At 38.9% G+C, this 17,409-nt stretch overlaps 2 protein-coding genes across 6 annotated transcripts; one reads left to right on the top strand and one right to left on the bottom strand.

Moving 5' to 3' along the window:
• Positions 1 to 97: 97 nt before the first annotated feature.
• LOC103459140 (transcription termination factor 2, mitochondrial-like) lies at positions 98 to 3,388 on the bottom strand. Of its 2 annotated transcripts, none has more exons than XM_008400467.2 (2): positions 3,302 to 3,388; positions 98 to 2,293 (listed from the first exon to the last, which is right to left on the bottom strand). In XM_008400467.2, exon 2 carries the CDS (start codon positions 2,279 to 2,281, stop codon positions 1,160 to 1,162), a length of 1,122 nt encoding a protein of 373 aa, XP_008398689.1. In that variant the 5' UTR covers positions 2,282 to 2,293; positions 3,302 to 3,388; the 3' UTR covers positions 98 to 1,159. The 2 variants fall into 2 exon arrangements, with proteins under 2 accessions (XP_008398689.1, XP_008398688.1); XM_008400466.2 differs by having other exon boundaries at positions 98 to 2,326; positions 3,302 to 3,374.
• On the top strand, positions 3,325 to 16,746 carry LOC103459141 (troponin T, cardiac muscle isoforms). Of its 4 annotated transcripts, none has more exons than XM_074186848.1 (4): positions 3,325 to 3,406; positions 6,180 to 6,278; positions 6,348 to 6,437; positions 7,406 to 8,717. In XM_074186848.1, exon 4 carries the CDS (start codon positions 7,678 to 7,680, stop codon positions 8,440 to 8,442), a length of 765 nt encoding a protein of 254 aa, XP_074042949.1. In that variant the 5' UTR covers positions 3,325 to 3,406; positions 6,180 to 6,278; positions 6,348 to 6,437; positions 7,406 to 7,677; the 3' UTR covers positions 8,443 to 8,717. The 4 variants fall into 4 exon arrangements, 2 of the variants coding, with proteins under 2 accessions (XP_074042949.1, XP_074042948.1); XR_012468477.1 differs by lacking the exons at positions 3,325 to 3,406; positions 7,406 to 8,717 and adding exons at positions 4,071 to 4,196; positions 16,661 to 16,746; XR_012468476.1 differs by lacking the exons at positions 3,325 to 3,406; positions 7,406 to 8,717 and adding exons at positions 4,071 to 4,196; positions 14,079 to 16,149.
• The last annotated feature ends 663 nt before the right edge of the window (positions 16,747 to 17,409 follow it).

Below are 17,409 nucleotides of genomic sequence, written 5' to 3'. Positions count from 1 at the left end.
TTTTACCCTACTTTTTGTGAGTCTATTGCATAAATCCCAATAAATACAATAAAATGTGTACATGTAATGTAATAAAATCATAAATCAAAAGCATCAATACTTTTTCAAGGCACTGTATATTTAGTATATTTAACATTTTAGAAGGCAATGACACATAAGTCTCCAATATGGCAGCATAAATAAAGTAAGGTCACAGCAAAGCGAGTAGATTCCCACAAACATAATCAGCTGTCTGGCAAACGTATAAACAGTATTAAGGCAACAAAAAGAAGCTCTTATCTCGGGTATTTCCAGATGTTTGTGAGATTTGAATAACTTACAGATTGGTGCTGCAGATAATTTAATATTTCATCAAAATCTTTCAAATGCGGGTACAAGATCCTAACTTGTTCCTAGGGGCTTGTGTTTTAGAAAATTTTATAAATAAATAAATCAGAAATTAGCCACTGAAAAATTCAAGATGGCTGCCAAGGAAATTTATCTGCATTACATCTGCCAATATTTATCCCAGATGAATACTTTTGGTCTCAAGTGACACATAATTAGACCCATAGAAATCATATTTGCTGATAACTTAAATTTTTCAAGATGGCCACCATGGAAAATTAATATTTCCACCCAAAATTAATGTTTGGTTACATATTTTGAACCACAGAAATCATATGGTTTTGTCTTGTGTTTCATTTTCTGGTGGACATTTTACAAAATGGCTGCCATAGTTATAAAAAAGAATACATTTTTGCACTAAAATCAGCAGAAGTTACAGCTAACCAAACAGTTAGCTTCACTAGCCACTAATTTGCTAATCTTAGCTCTGTTAACGCTAAACCGCCAAACACAGAAAACTAGCAGTAGCTAAAGCTTTATCGCTAAACACACAGACGGTCAGACATCTTCATCTCCTTCCAGTTTATAACTGGTGTGAGATTTTCAAGCAGTAAAATCCTCATTTTCTGATTTTGCTGTTATTACTTTAAAGTTGTATGAATTAGATGAGCAAAGTCGAAAGTCGGCTCAAAAACAGTGGCCATTTTGAAAAATGTCTGTTGTCCTGAAATTCAAGAGGCTAATGAGAAATATGAGAACCATACACTGAGGGTTGATCAATGTATGGTTGTCTCCACATTTGAAAGATTTTTTAAGTAGTGTGCTGTACTAGTCAACACCTGAGTGGAGCCACAGGGTTAAAGAGCGGCCTCTGCTGCCGGAGGTTCAGCTTGGCGTAGCTCATCTCAAAGTCCTTCTTGGTTCCTACGATTACGTCCAAGCTGCCGGAGCGCACGTCGTACCCGTAGGACGCTAGCTTCTGGATCCGATACAGCACTATCTGCGTGGTGAGCTCCAGGGCGTTTGGGGATTCCTTCACCTGCTCGACGCTCGCCCCGGCGTCCATCAGTCCCTGAAAGCGTCCCGCCAAGGTGGCCAGCGAGTAGTACAAAACAGCCGGGCAGCGGATCACGACCTGCTTCAGTTCGTCCTCGGAGCAGCTGAGAGCGTCCTGGACGTAGGCCAGCGCCTGGTGCATGGCTTCAGGCTGCAGCTCGGAGATGGAGGCTCTGAGGCTGGACACCAGGCTGAGCAGCTCCTCCGTGGTGAAGCCCCGCTCCCTCAGGAAGCCCAGACTGTCCCTCCAGGTCTCCGCTGGACGCAGGAGGATGTACGGGTTCTGGCTGAGGAGCTTCTGCAGCCAAACCCGGAGGTTACCCTCATCCCCGCCCAGGTCCAAGTAGGTCTCTCTGAGGGTGTGGATCACCTCCTGGTTGCTCTCCACGGGTCGACTGAAGCTCTGCGGCGCGCTGGCCATCAGCTTGCTGATGATCTTCTTGTTGAGGCGAAGGCTCTGGAGGTAGAGGATGTTGGCCTGCTGGTTGCTGTGGTGGCTTACGGTGAAAAAGGAAGCTGGGAACTTTTCGATGATGCTCAGAAGGGTGCGTTGGCCAGAACATACGGACCCCCAGAGGTCCCGCTGGGCCTCCACGTCCTCCGGGCGGCACAGGATGGCCTCGGGGTGGGTCTCAAGGATGTGGGCGATCACCGCCGTGTCAGCGCCCATGTCCCTCAGCAGACCGGCTGTCTCAGCCACATAGGCGGTCTTCTCAGACAAAACCCAACCCTTCACCTTGCGGACCTTTCTGATGTCCACCGATAGTTCGTACAGAGAGTCAACCGTGCGTTGATTCTCCTCCCGTTTGCTGTGGGAGGTGAGGGAGGCAGAGGGAGGCAGCAGCAGCCTCATCTTCTGGCAGGAGGCGCACAGAGACGCAGTGGTGATGCGGAGCATCACAGCGGATCTCTGAAGAAGAAGAACAGCGTTCATTCCCCCAATCTGTAAAGAGTTGTGACAGCTAGCATTCAGCTAGTCTCTGAATAACTGCAACTACTTCCACAAGTCTCATAATCACTGAATATTTAAGTCTACATGCAAAAACCACCATCTCCATGGAGAAACAAGGTGGTGGGAGCATCATGCTGTGGCGGTATTTTTTCAGCACGGACATTGTATGTATTCCTTATTTCTACCAGATAACAGCAAGAACTGATGGGAAGATGATTCTCTTAATCCAGTGCTATCCAAACTTTTTGCCCTGAGAGCCAAAACTAGCAAATTAAAACGACTCATGGGCGTCAAAATGTGTTGAATTTAAAATGCAAAAAGTACTAAATTGTAATTTTTCTTTTTTTTTTTAAACATTTACCTGCTCAACAATAAACACAACTTTTATGAAATCTATAAATATTTAAAGACCTAAAACATTTAAAAAAATATTTCAGACTTGTTTTTTTTTTAAAAAAAAGAAAAACAAAAAAATATATAAACATTTTTGTGGTTCTATTTTGTTGTTTATTTAAATTTCAGATGTTTTCTATTTTGTTGGGGATCAAAATCATTTCAAAGGCTAAATGCCACATTTTGGACACCCCTGTCTTAATTGTTGACTCAGGGAGCTGAATACAAAAGCAAGTCACACTTTTCAGATTTTCATTAGTTTAAAAAATGGAGTGAATCATAAAAACATCCAAATGTGGGAACAAATCAAGGATTGTGTATAATTTAGGGAAACAACACTTATTATGGTTTTATATAAAAGAAAATGATCTCCACTGATTACAGTTATGACTGCAGTCTTTCACATGTGATGCTGCATGTGCCTGTTATGTATGTATTACAAACCAATGACTGCGCCAGGCCACAGCTGCAGCAGCACAACACGGAAGGGAGTGATTGTAACGACAGCAGCCAAAAACATTAATCGCTACAGTTCATTTGACATAAAATGAACAATAATGTGGATTATTTTACCGGTTTTAAGGGGGGTTCTTTGCTGTGACTCCGTTGTCATTCCCACCGATCTGCTTTCATAACGCTACACAACCTTGGGGGCGGAGCTAGTGAGGCACGTGAAAGGTACGTAACACCCGGAAGCACACACACGTTGTGTCGTTCGCGGTCGAGCCGATTTAATTAGCCGATTCTTTTAGGTGACCTATGGGAGCGGGTTCCCGTTTCAGATGAGGCTGCATACAGCAAAATAATTAATTTCAGAGATTACTTTTATCAATATGTATGCTAGGAATAATCACATAAGCTACAAGGAGGAGGAGTAAGTGAAGAGTTGTTTTAAAGCCAAAAGAGGCGAATCTTTTTGCAGGGTTTACATAAACGATTCGGCGGGTAAACAGGAGAGCTGCTGAAGTAGAGAAGAAATATATTAAAATAAATTATAGGGATGCGTGGGAAGAAAAATACTAGATTTCATAACTAATAAAGAAAACGACCTAAAAGTAACACGGGACACGTTGAATAGTTTTCAATTAGCAAAGTTACCCTGGATACTTTATTGATTATAGCATTAAAACAAAAAACTATGTTTTCTATTGTTACAGAAAATATTTTGAAAATGTAGCAAGACAACACCATGGTTGAAAATGTCATTTTCCATACATAATCCCCTCGTTCATGTTTCTTTACTGAACAGGAAATTTTCCAGGCTTTCATCAAGAACTGTACCAGCTGGTATTAATTAGAACTAGCAGGACTGCTATCTAATTACTAATAGATTTCACCTGGTGCCTGTCTTTCTGCGTAGTTTCTTCTTCATGTGTCCAATACTTTTTTCCCCATATCATTATATTACACATCATTTATGGATAATTAATTATTTGATTTTTCTGTATGGACTGGATGGCTTGTTACTGTGAGTATTTGTAGTTGCACCATTTAGAAATGTGATTACATAGAATGGAAGGTTTGATATGTGCATGTAAATTTGTTAAACTGTGTGAGCGGGCTTGAAAGTGCACAAGTATGATATTATTTATGATATAAAAAAGAGGCACCAATGAAATAACTGCAAAAAAAAAAAAAGCTGAATTAGAAAAGTCAGCTGAGGTTTGTAGTCATAGAATAATTTGGAAAAGGCATGACATTATATAACAAAGCTTGAATTTATGCCTTTTAGACCTCCAAGGATAATATTTGTACTCTTGTCTTCAGTTTTGATTTCATGCGTTTCATTGAAGCAACACTTCCTGTCTCCTTTGGCAACTTCCTGTCAACCAAATGGAGACACCTGGCTTACAGGAAGGTAGAATAACACACCTTAAATAAATAAATAAATAAATAAACACCCAATACTTATTTTTATTTAATTAGTTCGCTAGGTTTCGGCTAGCGCAAGCTAGCTAGAACTAGCTAGGTTTGTTAGCTGACCACAAACAAACAAACAAACAAACTCCTAACTGTTAACAGTTAGCCTACGTCATTTGAAAGGCCCTCGGAAGTCAACGATAATCATGCCAAGCTCCTCTATTTTTGTTCGAAACTAATTATCGTATTTTCAAATTTTAAATCGTAGTTCTTGTCTGTCAGCTGACATAAAACAGGACGTTGCGAGCAAAAATCACAAAATGCCAATGTGAACTTTGTGTGATAAGTTGATATTCATCAGAAAAAGACGATTCATTTAATATTTATTTAATCTAAACCTCAAGTTCTTTAATTTATATTTCTACCGTTAAACAACAACGGAGGACATTTATTTCAAAATGAAACTTATAGTGTTAAATTAAGCTAAAAATCCAACAAGCTAGTCTGCACCCTGAACCACATGAGGTCGCTGTTTTACCAAGCACGCACAATGGCGGTAATTTCATAGTTCCAACAATTAGACAAATATTACTCTGAACATACGCATTTTAAGCTAAATAAATCTAATCAAATAAATTTTTATTTGCATTGCACATTTCAGCAGCAAGGCATTTCAAAATGCTTTACATCATAACAAACAAAAACACATAGCCATGCAACATAGAATCAACAATCAAAACATTACATTAAGTCAAGCGCAATCACTAAATTTGTTATTGAATACGTTTCAAATACAACTCTAAACAGATGTGTTTTTAGTCTAGATTTAAAGGCACTTGGTGTTTCTGCTGTTTTACAGTTTAAGTGACATTTTTGGCTACACATGAGTAAAAGCAGAACAATTGTGGATATACATAGCTCTGATCATTTGCTGCCTGTTTCTGGTGATAGACACAGTTGTCCCTTGCCAGCGGCAAGCAGCGCCTTGGATATAGTTTAACCACCTGTTGTCGTCATGTTTTACCAGTCCTCTCTGGGACGAGACTGGAAAGACATTAAAAATTTGCTTTGTTATCCTCTCAGGCCGTAATTAGCCTGTCTTCACTCAGACAGAGTCTCCCAAGTTTTGCACTGGGGTTGAAATGTTATCCCCCGAAGATAAAAGCGTGTCTATCATTGACATTTACAGTAGAATAACATCAAGAGCTTTATCCCAAGGAGGCACACAGATCGAGTTAATTAGGCTTCCCAGACACGGAGGAGCACCTGTTGCTGGCACTCAGTTCTGTCCTTTTCCAGAGATGACTCAAGACTTGGGAACACTAAGTTGTTGATGTTTTTAGATGTCAGAATGAAAGTAATTATGCTTTAATCCTCTGTGTGCTGAATGCCTCCTTTAATTAAATCCCTAAGAGTGAAGCCAAAACTATATCTAATTATTCTTGCAGAAACATGCGTCTTTATACAATGGATGGAGTCATCCAGCTGTTTGCTAATCCACCTCACTGGCTTTTGCTGCTTAAGAGAGATGGAGATGGGGTTATGATCCTTCCCCAGATTGATTTGAACCGTCTCTTTTCTCTGCTTTTAGGTCCAGCAGAGAGATCAAAGGTCAGATCAAGATCAACCGTTGACTCAACCCAAGACTTTTGATTTCTTAAATCTCAGTCAGTCATTGGTGGATTTATTGGTATGTTGTCGCTCATTGTCATGTTGCAGGATAGTTTTATTTTAATTAATTTCACTTATTTTTTCACAGATGGTCTTGCGTTTACACCCTGGATGGTATGACGGCGAGCTGGAAAGTATTCCCAAACCATGATTTCTTCACTTCCATGCTTCACAGCTGGTACGACGTTAATTTCCTGAAATGCTATATTTGGTTAATGTCAACATTTTACCTGTATAAATGCACAAATAATATACTTTTAGATGTATCCCTTCAAAGAACAATACTCCAGAAGTCTTTGTCTATGTTGTCCATGGTCATTAAGTTCTTAAAAAGCAAATGTCTACTTCCTTTAAACCTTCCGTCAAAGTTAAACTGGTGCCTTCATATCAATAAGAACCTCCTGGAGGGTTTTGAGGACTTGTTTTATCATCTTGCGGGCTTCTTTCAGGTTGACAGTTGTTTTAAATCCCCTTCACAGATAATCTTTTGGACAGTTTACCTTTGTTAACCCTTTACCAAACTCATAGAAATCTACAATCGACTCTTTTCAATCCCACTGCAACAAACTGAGTTTTCAACAAAGCAATCTCCTAATTTATTCCTCACCAGAATTTCAGAAGGTCTTGAATTTTTTTCTTTCTTGCATGACGTCAAATATTCATATGTCCAGATATTGTTGAAAAACTCTGCACTTGTTCAGCATGTCTTAGGGATAAAACCTGATCAAAAATCACATTTTAGATGTATTTTTCTCACTAAACCATAGTGAAAATGTAATTAGAGGGAAATGTTGACATTGGAAATTGCAAAGGGTTTAATTTACCAATTATTAAAATCCTACTAAGTGGAGGCTTACTTAAACCCTTGCAACACACTCTGGTTAAGGAGGCTTTAAGCACTGTTTGGATTAACACTGGCTTTTAACCTTAAGTGGAGGATCAGAGATTTTTCTAAGAGAATCACTGCAAAAGTTTGATTTGCTACTTTTCCTCTGCTCATCACCAGCTGCTCTTCTACGTCTTTCAGAGTATGCATGCTATTTGTGCTGGAATAATCTCAGCGCTGCTTTGTGGGAGATCTGAGAACACAAGTATGCATGCATCTGTTGTGTCTCTGAAATAGTCCCTCATTTTGTCCTTACAAAGGAACGAGGAGGCCCTTGGGGTCAGTGTAGGCAGCAGGAGGCTCTTCAGAAGATAAAGTAGGGGAGTGTTTATGACACGATTTGGTGGAGGAGAAAATAGAACCCTCCATCTGTCTCCAAATCAACCCTGTTGCTGACCCGAACCCTGGAGACTGTTTCTGTGGGGTCACGTGATGAAGGAAACCTTTAAAACCTCCAACCTGCAGACTTAGACCTCCAGTTACTTCCTGTGCTCACCACTCCAGCTGGTCTGTTCTGCTCAGAGGATCCAACATGTCAGACACTGAGGAGATTGTGGAGGAATATGAAGAGGAGGAAGAGAAGGAAGAGGATGAGAACGAGCATGACAAAGGGTCCAAACCTCGGTTTAAGACTACCTACATACCAAACATGGCTCCTCCAAAGCTCCCTGATGGAGAGAAGGTCGACTTTGATGATCTCCACCGGAAGAGAGTGGAGAAGGATTACAACGACCTCCAGACGCTCATCGAGCAGCATTTCTCCAGCCGCCAGAAGGAGGAGGAAGAGCTGATTGCCCTGCGCAGCCGCATCGAACAGCGCCGCGCCGACCGGGCCGAGCAGCAGCGAGTCCGAGCAGAACAGGAGCGAGAGCGCCAAGCTCGGGTGGTTGAGGAGAGGTCAAGGCGCGAAGAGGAGGCCGCCAAGCTGCGGGCCGAGGAGGAAGCCAAGAAGAAGAAGATATTCTCCAACAAGTCCTTCGGAGGTTATCTGCAGAAAGTAGACCAGAAGAAGGGCAAGAAGCTAACAGCCCGCGAGGAGAAGAAGAAAGCCCTGCTGGAGCGCAGGAAGCCGCTCAACATTGACCACCTGAGCCAGGAGAAGCTGGTGGAGAAGGCGCAGGACCTGTGGCAGTGGCTCCACCAGCTGCACGCCGAGAAGTTTGAGCTGGCTGAGAAGCTGAAGATGCAAAAATATGAAATCCACGTTCTCCGGAACCGAGTCAGCGACCACCAGAGAGGCTCCAAAACGTCCAAGAGCTCCCGCGGGGCCAAAGGGAAAGCTGGCTCCTGGAAGTAAAGCTCAGGGTCTACAACAGCTGAGAAACTGAGGTCCGTTTGGACTTTTTGGTGCATATTCCTTCCTTCTGAACGCTCAGGGGACTGAAAGGCATTATATGAATTAATTAACCAAGTTTAGTATAAATTGAGGATTTAAAAAAAACAATCTGACTATAAAATGTTTTGGTGAAGCTTTAAATTTTTCCACAAACCTTCCTAAAGATTATTTCTGTTTATTGTTGACGCGCTAAGACTTGCATACTTCTCATTAAAGCTATTCTGTCCATTTTGTAATTCATGACTGACTGCCTGGTTCTTGGTCTTGGAAACCTCTTGACACATTTCGATAAATTTGGGACGGGTCAAGTTAAAAGTCCAAAAGTCAAACAGCTGCGACGTGGCTGGCTTTCTTTTTTTTTACAAGCTAATTTTGGTTCACAGACTGAGGAGCAGCATTCAGTGTTTCCTCATTATTCCTCTGTGAAACAAGAAGAAACATCAACTTTATCATCAATGTTTCTGCACATTGTTCCAAGTTGTATAATCAAAATTTTAATATGGGAAAGTTGTGTTTTTGCAGATTTAATTAGAGCAATAGAAACGTCCTGAAAGCCCACACTTGATTTTATTTATCCTAGTTGTCAAATTATGACAACAGTTTCAAACATAATGTTAATGGGATAAAACATTTAGATTTAACATCGCATTAAAAAAAACAACCTTTGGATCACTTCAGTACTAAACAAAGCAAGTAAATGGTTTTCCTCAACAGAAGTTATATTTTTGAAGTTGAGAGTTATGTACCTAAAAGTAAAAATAGCAGTTTCTATATTTATAACGGCAGGAGACATCAGTTTAAACGATATTAATGGATATAAAAGGATTCAACAGCTTTTCATTTTATTTTACTTTCACAACTTATTGAAGAAAAACAAAATATTTATTACAAGTATTTATTTTTTTCTCGATCAAATATTTTTATAAGATGTGTTTTAAACTCAACATAAATTTTAGTTTAAAAATACATTTAAACTGCAGCAACATGGACCAAACTCTGAGGAATGGTTCTGATCCTTGTTAGATCGTTGCCATCATGAACTTTGGTCACTTTTAAGGCAAAATGGCGTCCAATAATGAACTAGAAAGGTGTACCTAATGAAGTGGCCAACCTAAGAAAATATACCAGTGTTTCTAAAGGTAGAGGTAACATTTTATAAACTGGATATCGGAGCATTTAGGACTCCAGAATAATAATCTGGACGTCGTCTCTACGCTACAGTAAATGTTTTGTCCACTAGGTGGCACTACAAACCCGCTTTGCGAGCATTTCAATTGTAAGCTATTCAATCCAATACGTACAAAGTAAATGGCATTTATGTAGGAATAAACTTAAAATATGGCACATGAAGCCAGTTTTATGGGGGTTTTTTTTCAGAAGAGCAACATTTGTAAATAACACAGCCCTTGCAAGAACTTGCAGATTTTTTTTTTTTTAGGAAATGCCCCCTTTTCACCAGCAGTAGCTGCAGAGAAGCCCAGCTCAGATAAATGAGTGGACATCTCTCCCCCCTGCAGTTTCTGCTCTTCTAACTGTTGCTGTGCCCTCATGGCCGTAACGAGCCATTAAACTCTGCCAGATGTGACGGTATGCCCACCGGTTGCCATGGAAAAGGGGAGAGGCTGCGCTTGCATCCAGGTCTCCCTCATGCTCGGTTAAACCTGAGCAGAGATGAAGAGCAGAACATGAGCAGCCCCCTCATGTCTCACCGAAGAACAAGATGTTCCCTGAACGTCCCTATTTGTTTCTGGATGTGAAGGATGGGGTTTATATAAAACATGTAAAGTGTTTTGTGTGTGTGTGTGTGTGTGTGTTGGGTCATCAGGGGATGGACGAGGAAGGCTGTTGTTTGTTAATTAAGCACTCAGCACAGACTGGCAGATAATGCGCGTGCTGCATGATTGACACTTCTTGAGCCAGACTTTCAACTCTGACAAGACTCTTGTTGTCTGGTTCGGTTCAGACTGGATTTCTGTTTTAATTAGGAGGAAGAGCTGCACTCTGATTACTTATGAGGTGTTGAGATAATTTGATTTATTCCACACGGTTCTGGAAAATATATCCTGTTTACATCATTAAGATGTGTAAAACGCCCAAAGTATATGTAGGTTGTTTTTTTTTTGAGCACAGAGAGAATAATCTTTAATTATTTCTCTTTGGACAATTCCTCTATCAACTGGATGGATCTCTATGCTTTTTATTTCTAGGACTGAAGATGTTTTTATTTTTCTCCCAGTCGATTTGGCCATGGTTTTAGTAAACAACAAAAAAAACATTTTTATTTGAAATATGAGCAAGTTTAGGCAAGTAGCTATTTCATTAAATCTTTTTTTTTTTAATTTATGAAGATGAGTTTCTGCCTTAATTGAATTTAATGTTCTTTTTCCCCGTTTTTAAGGGTAGAAAAGTGGATAACAGGAACTGATTACTCATGGTGCTGAAATATCGCAGAGAAAAACATTTCTGCAATAAAATCTGGATTTGACTGAAGTCTTCAGTATATGCCAATATTTGTGACAATTTCTAAAAGCGAACTTCTATTTTCTATATGATTTAAGGCGTCAAATCATGCAGAACTGACTGATGATGGACATTTGCAGTAAACTAATTACTACCTGCTGACATGCCAATGCTGAGTTTAAGTGGGCATCCATGTCTTGGGAGGTTTGACGTTACATAATCTAACCCTGATGTTGCAGTTTGTGGTTGCAACTTTTAAAAAATGTGACACTTTTGCAAAGTGCATTAAGGCTTTAATTGCAATAGGAAAATACGAAGACTTTTCTAAAGCAGTTCAACTTGTTGCAGCATGGTGGAAGATGCAGGCAGGTGCAGCAAGATGTAGAAATTCTTTGTATCTGGTTTATTCATAGAGATCCAAGTCATCAAAAGCTGCTGAACAGATAAACTAAACAAGTGCATACATCTCCAAAGCAGTCAACAATTAAATCCTATTATAATCAAGTTCAAAACAGTTCGAAATAAATTTAGACTTACAAAGAAGGAATTCATAGTTTTCCAGGGAAACTGTCCAACTGCTTTAAATCTCCATTCAAGTTTAATCTCATCACCCCATCCAGAGCTGAAGGCGTTAGATATTTTATCAATGCATCTCCCACATACAACACATCTGCATCCAGGAGGCAGCAGGCAAAAGATTCAAATCCTGTAATTATGCTGGTTTTACACCTGTCCTTTTTATGCCGTCTGTATTACACTTTTCCAAATTATTTTGTTTATTGGGAGTAAAAATAGTGGACAGCTATCTAAATATCTAAAAGCCATTTTCTTGGGTTTGTTGTGTTTTTATGCTTTAAATGCACACAGACCACTGACATTAGTGCGTCAACCAGCACACTGCTAACTACTGGCCATTCACTGCAAGTGCAAGAAAATTTTTGTTGAATCCAATATGGCCGACAGACGAAAGAGCTACTCAGGAATATCCAGTCCCTCCTAGTTTTGCAGATAAAAAATATTGTGATCTCAAGTAACCTCTAATACTAGTAGTAAGGACTAATACTACTAATTTATTTTCCAAATAACAACTTTGTATTTGGAGAAAATTACAGCTGATCACCTAGAAAAAAATCCTAAAATATTTTATTTGTATTTTTTTTGGGCAATTTTTTTCCCACCTTTGGAAACTTTGGGGGAAAAAAATCTTGACATAAAGGATCATAATTCCTGCATAAAGGGGTTACATTTTCTCAATGCTTTTTTAAATAATGAAACAGTGATGCTGATGAGATTTTGGTTATTTGGCAGTTTTTCTATATAGTTGTTTGTTTTTGGAGCAGATTTCTGTGCCGTCTTATTCTAAACACACAAAACGTCATTTGAGGGAAACCATCTTGGGATTCCTGAGCCGAGTGTCTCTTGCTACCTTTGGCCTGAGGATAAATTATCTCTCCCCAGAGATGGAGCCGGTCGGGTTTATCTGCAGTCTGCTTCAAATTGAGGTGGGAGTTGGTAACACTGAGGGGTATAAAGGAGATTAAGCCAATCCGGCAGGGCATTAATCTCTATATGCCATCTAGGCAAATGTTCAAGCCACCATCCCTCTGGCTGTATAAAGATTTAATGTTGTCATGTATTTTATCAGTGCTGCATTGTAAACCCCAGGAAGGGCTTGATATGTACAAATGTGTGAAAACAACCTTCATTCCTGAAATGTCCTTTTAATTGTTCATGTTTAAGTGACATATTTGTTTTTATTCATACAATTTGTGGTGCAAAGAGAATGAAAAATGATAAATTGTTCTAACGGAAATTGAGATTAATTGATTTATTGCTTATTGTGAACATTTAGCTTCATGATATAAAGATCATTTGTGTCCAAATAAACCAGAGTGAAAAGTTGATTTTCTGGGCTCATGTTGTCTGAAACCCATTATTAGAAAAAGAGGAGTATTAATATTTATTGGCGTGTCTGAGTCACATCAGGCCTGCGTGTTTGTTTGTCGTCACATATTGTGGGGATGCATGACAAATATAGGCAGTTCCCACCACCGTAGTGCAAAGATTAAACTTAGCATTAAACAGGTTAAACTGTGACTCACTCTGTGGCATGTGGGAGCTTTTCATTCACTGAAAGCCAGCGCTGATACAGTACAAACGCCCAACAGGAGCATTCGGCGTGGAAATAAAGATTTTCTTTTTTATGACAGGAACAGGACTCAATAGTACCTGAAAAACCTCCTCCGGTTTGATTAGATCTGAAACGAGTACGCACAACGAATAAAAATAAAACCCTTTCGATGGAGCATTTCCTGTACAATTCAACTAAAAAGTGGTTGAATAAGTGAGTGCATCTCTAAAAAATAAAAAAAGTTACTGAAATGCCTTTTTTAAAAATAATTTATTGAGTTCACATCTGATGTCATTTACGATAAATCTGATTAGCTTGAAATAAAGTTCACTTCTTTGACATTTTCATTGCATCTTTTCATTTTCTCCAAATAAATGATACATTTTGCTGGGAATTTTGGAGACCTGGTGTCAGTAGTTCATAAAATGAAAGAACAATGTTCATTTTACCCAAGCATAAACCTATAAAATGTAAAATCAGAGAAACTGGTGAATTTAAATGAATAAAAAAATGACGGGATACTTATAAACAATTAAGAAGGGGTGTCAAACTTTCTAAAATCTATTTTTAGAACTTCGAACAGTAAATGTTATCCTTTCTAAGTCCATACACAACATAATATCAGTTATCCAGAGTGAATGTGAAGGGGGAACTGGAATTAGCGATGGCGAAGAATAGAGACGGATTTAACAAAAATGTTAAGGATGCGCATCTTTAAAAACCTTTTTTAATACATAATTTAAGTTGTCTCTCTACCAGATGAGTTGAATGCTGCAGCATATTTACTTTTATCCATGCTTCTCCTTCCTTGAGTTGACCAGTGTGTCTGGTCCACGTTGTGTGTGTGGTTATTTGATTAGGAATGCCAAACTGCTTGCTTGAGGACAACATGTCAGGACGTTTGTTTGCACTAATTCGCTCATATGCATCTGTTTTTATTCCTGCTTCCTCTCTGCTCTGGCGAATGTTCCCACCTGTTGCATTTGGACTCTGGATTTGTCTCCAGCTATGAATCACCGCAGCGCCGGATGAGCCATGCCTGTGTCGGAATGAGCAGCCCTGGCCAAACGGCTGCATTTGCATTCACGCACACGTCCTCCGCTGGGCTCTCGCTCTCCCTCGGCTGATTCATGACGACTCCTCCACCTCTGCTTGCCATGTAAATCAGCAGAGCAGCTGGAGAGAGGCCTGATCTCAGTGACGCTTCTCCCGCTAACCTCTTATTACAGCGTGTTCTTCCCGTCACCGCTGGCGCTGATGATAGGGCTGCTGCACACACCTGTTGGATCCAGAGAGGAGCCTTTGTTTCTCCAGAAAGCTCACAATGCCGTTTATAAATATACTGAAACTTAATGTGAAACTGAAATCAGCCAATATTCTCTCATTATTGTGCCATTTAGCAAATAGAAATATTTTAGATGTTTCTAACTAACCTAAAAGAGACATTTGGTCTGAAAAAGAAGCTGTGTCCTTTTGGTTTTTGTATGTCATCTTCTGATTTACGTCCATCTCGCATCATGAGATCCATCCTCATAAGTTAAAGGAACACAAACGGTTGTAGTTCGAGTGCGTCCATTCTTGCTTTCAGGATGAATTGAAATCATGTTTGAAGGGAGCGGGGTGTCTCTGTCAAGACGAATCAGCTGAAGAATGAAAGAGGATTCCTTTGGTTTCACCCAACGGGGAAACGGCTATTCATAACCACTTTTATCCGTACATGCCCTCTGGGTTTCCTCTTTCTAATTTCTAAATCGTGCTTCATAACAGTTTATCTCCTCTATGCCAGTAATAGTGATAACTGGTGGTCCAGAAGATGCATTTTCAGGCTACATTAAAAATAAATTAAGCCTTATATGCAAAGCAATGGCATTCTATTAATCATGTCATTTTATTTCAAATTATAAACAAAATAAATTGACATGAGACGTGTGGGTGGTTATGTAACTACCTGGTTTTAAAACTTGTTGCCATTAGTTTCAACATTAGTAGTGCAAATGATTTTATTTATTACATTCATTGTGACCCATTAGCTTAGCATTGAACCCCAAATCCAAAAGTTTAAGTGTTTTACATCACTAATTTAGACCCAGTCTCCTTTTTATTTAGTCAAGTTGAATGGTTTTTCATTATTAAATGACCTGTTAAAGGGTATGAAGCAGCATCTTAAATAGGACTTTGACTAGGCCACTCCAAACCCCTCATTCAGAGGTGAACCTTCTCAGGAAACAGATGGACATTCTCCATCCCGACAACACCTGCAAATGTCTCTGGATCTTCAAGAAACTTTTTAGTAAACGGTTTGTTTTGACCTTGTAGCTCATTTATTATTGCCAAATATTGAAAACTGACCTTAAGTGAGGTAAAAATGGTCTGTAGTGCTTACGTCATGTTGCCAGGATGGTGTTGAGGGCATAATGTTGTGGTTTATCACAATTATTTGTTCATTTATTACGGCATTCAACCATTTCCAGATTGGTTCAGATAACTTTTTCCTGAAACAAATTAAATTTTAAGCAATGTTTTGTATTTTTTAGCCATTATCAAACTCATCTGTGTTTGCTAAATGCTAAAGCAGAGAATTTTTCATACTACTGTGCAAAATTTGCAGATGTATATTCCTTTCTTTCTTTTGTGTTTTCTTCGTGGTATTTATTTATTGCTTTTCTTTGATTTTTGCATATTTTCCATGCTATCATCTTGCAATATTCTGCTCAGTTGTTATTGTTTACGTTTTCTGAAACAGTTTTCATGAAAACTTAGACAAAAGAGGAGTAAAGAAAATGTGAGAAAGGTTTTGATTTTGCACCAGACGGAGAAATGTGTCAACAGAAAATCCAAATCTGATCTGTAGTTTATATGTCTGCTCTTGTTTTGGTTCCCCGACATGAAGCCTTTTATCATAACCACATGAAATTTGCATATCTCTTGGAGCTTTTTGTATTTTAAGTCATGAATTTAAATTTGATTTGTGGGTTTATGTCATGCAGCGACAAACCGAGCCATAAAAATAGCCATGAGGCTGCAGTGTTTGTGAGGCGTTGTGTAATGATCTGTCCTCTCCCCCTTTAAATGTTATTGTTCTCATGATAAAAGCAGTTTCCTCTAGTTTGCAGGTTATGAATTGACTCTTGACCTTTTGTGTCCAACACAGTGTGCAAATCTTCAAGCTCAGAACTTAAATTAATTTCTCGTCTTCTGCAGAATCCACTCTTTTGTTTGACGTTGAGAAGGACGATTAGCCCTCTGTGTTTAAACAGCTTTAAATACCAAACACAAATAACCAGTCAGGAAACGGCAAAGCTTTAATTACACCCATCACCATGTGGAGCTATTAGACGCTAACTAAAGATACAACTACGCTCTAAATACGGGCTCAGCACACAACAACTGGGCAGCCTTCATCACCAAGGAAACTAATGCAATACCCTCCTTTTTCTGTTTATCTTGTGCCATCGATCAAAAGGAAATTATGGAGCAAAATGTCCTCTGAATATCTCTTCATCAAAAAGATGAGAGGAGCTGTTTTGGTTTTTATTAAAGCCCAAACCCAGAGTGGTTCTAACATTTATCATTTTCTGGCTGGTGGAGGTTCAAGGACGCAGCGTGACCTTGGCAAACTTCAGAGATGAGGACGATGCCGACGACAGCGCAGATAAGAGGACAGATGGTCAACACAGAAGGTGAGCTGGGAAGGCAAAAAAAAATTCTCTAATCGAAATGCAAACTGGAAAATGAGGGATAATTTGACATTTTAACATTATACTAATATACAAACTTTTACTCATAAATCTGAAAGATGAATTCTTCACTTTTCTAAAAAGAAGAATCAGAAAATGTCTGTATTTTAAGATTCATGCAAGGATAAACATTTTAAATAAAATTTAAAGATTAGAATCACTAAAATAATGAATACATTTAATATTACAGTGAAGCCACTCATAAAGTAACAAATTATTTATCCATCAAAAATCATCTTTGGAAGATTAAATATCTAGATTTAAAGCTACTCGACATGCCATTGGCTGGCATTTACAAAGCAGCCAATCAGGGAGCAGCATTTATTTTCCTTGGTGCTGATTGGCTGAATTGAAAAAGCAATAAGGAAGACAGTGGACGTTAGCTCCTGCATTTTGTATTTTAATACTTATTGACATCTATTTGATCAATGAAGTATTAAAATGTTAAGTTAGAAATGTTATTATAAGAGATTTTAAAGTATTTGTGGTTTGTAGCAAATTAGAGTCCAAATTAATTTGTTCACTATAAAGAATAATAGAAGAAATGTTGCAAAGAGCAGAGTAAATGTTTACTCTGAATCAAATTTTGTGGAAGGAGAA

The sequence above is a fragment of the Poecilia reticulata genome, linkage group LG23 (genome assembly GCF_000633615.1).
Source record: "Poecilia reticulata strain Guanapo linkage group LG23, Guppy_female_1.0+MT, whole genome shotgun sequence".
In the NCBI taxonomy this organism is placed as follows: domain Eukaryota; kingdom Metazoa; phylum Chordata; class Actinopteri; order Cyprinodontiformes; family Poeciliidae; genus Poecilia; species Poecilia reticulata.
This window is presented reverse-complemented; position numbering and strand designations above follow the sequence as displayed.

What these genes read in the sequence shown, in the direction of transcription:
- LOC103459140 (XM_008400466.2), bottom strand. Translation starts at nt 2,317, where the DNA reads ATGAACGCTGTTCTTCTTCTTCAGAGATCCGCTGTGATGCTCCGCATC.
- LOC103459141 (XM_074186848.1), top strand. Translation starts at nt 7,678, where the DNA reads ATGTCAGACACTGAGGAGATTGTGGAGGAATATGAAGAGGAGGAAGAG.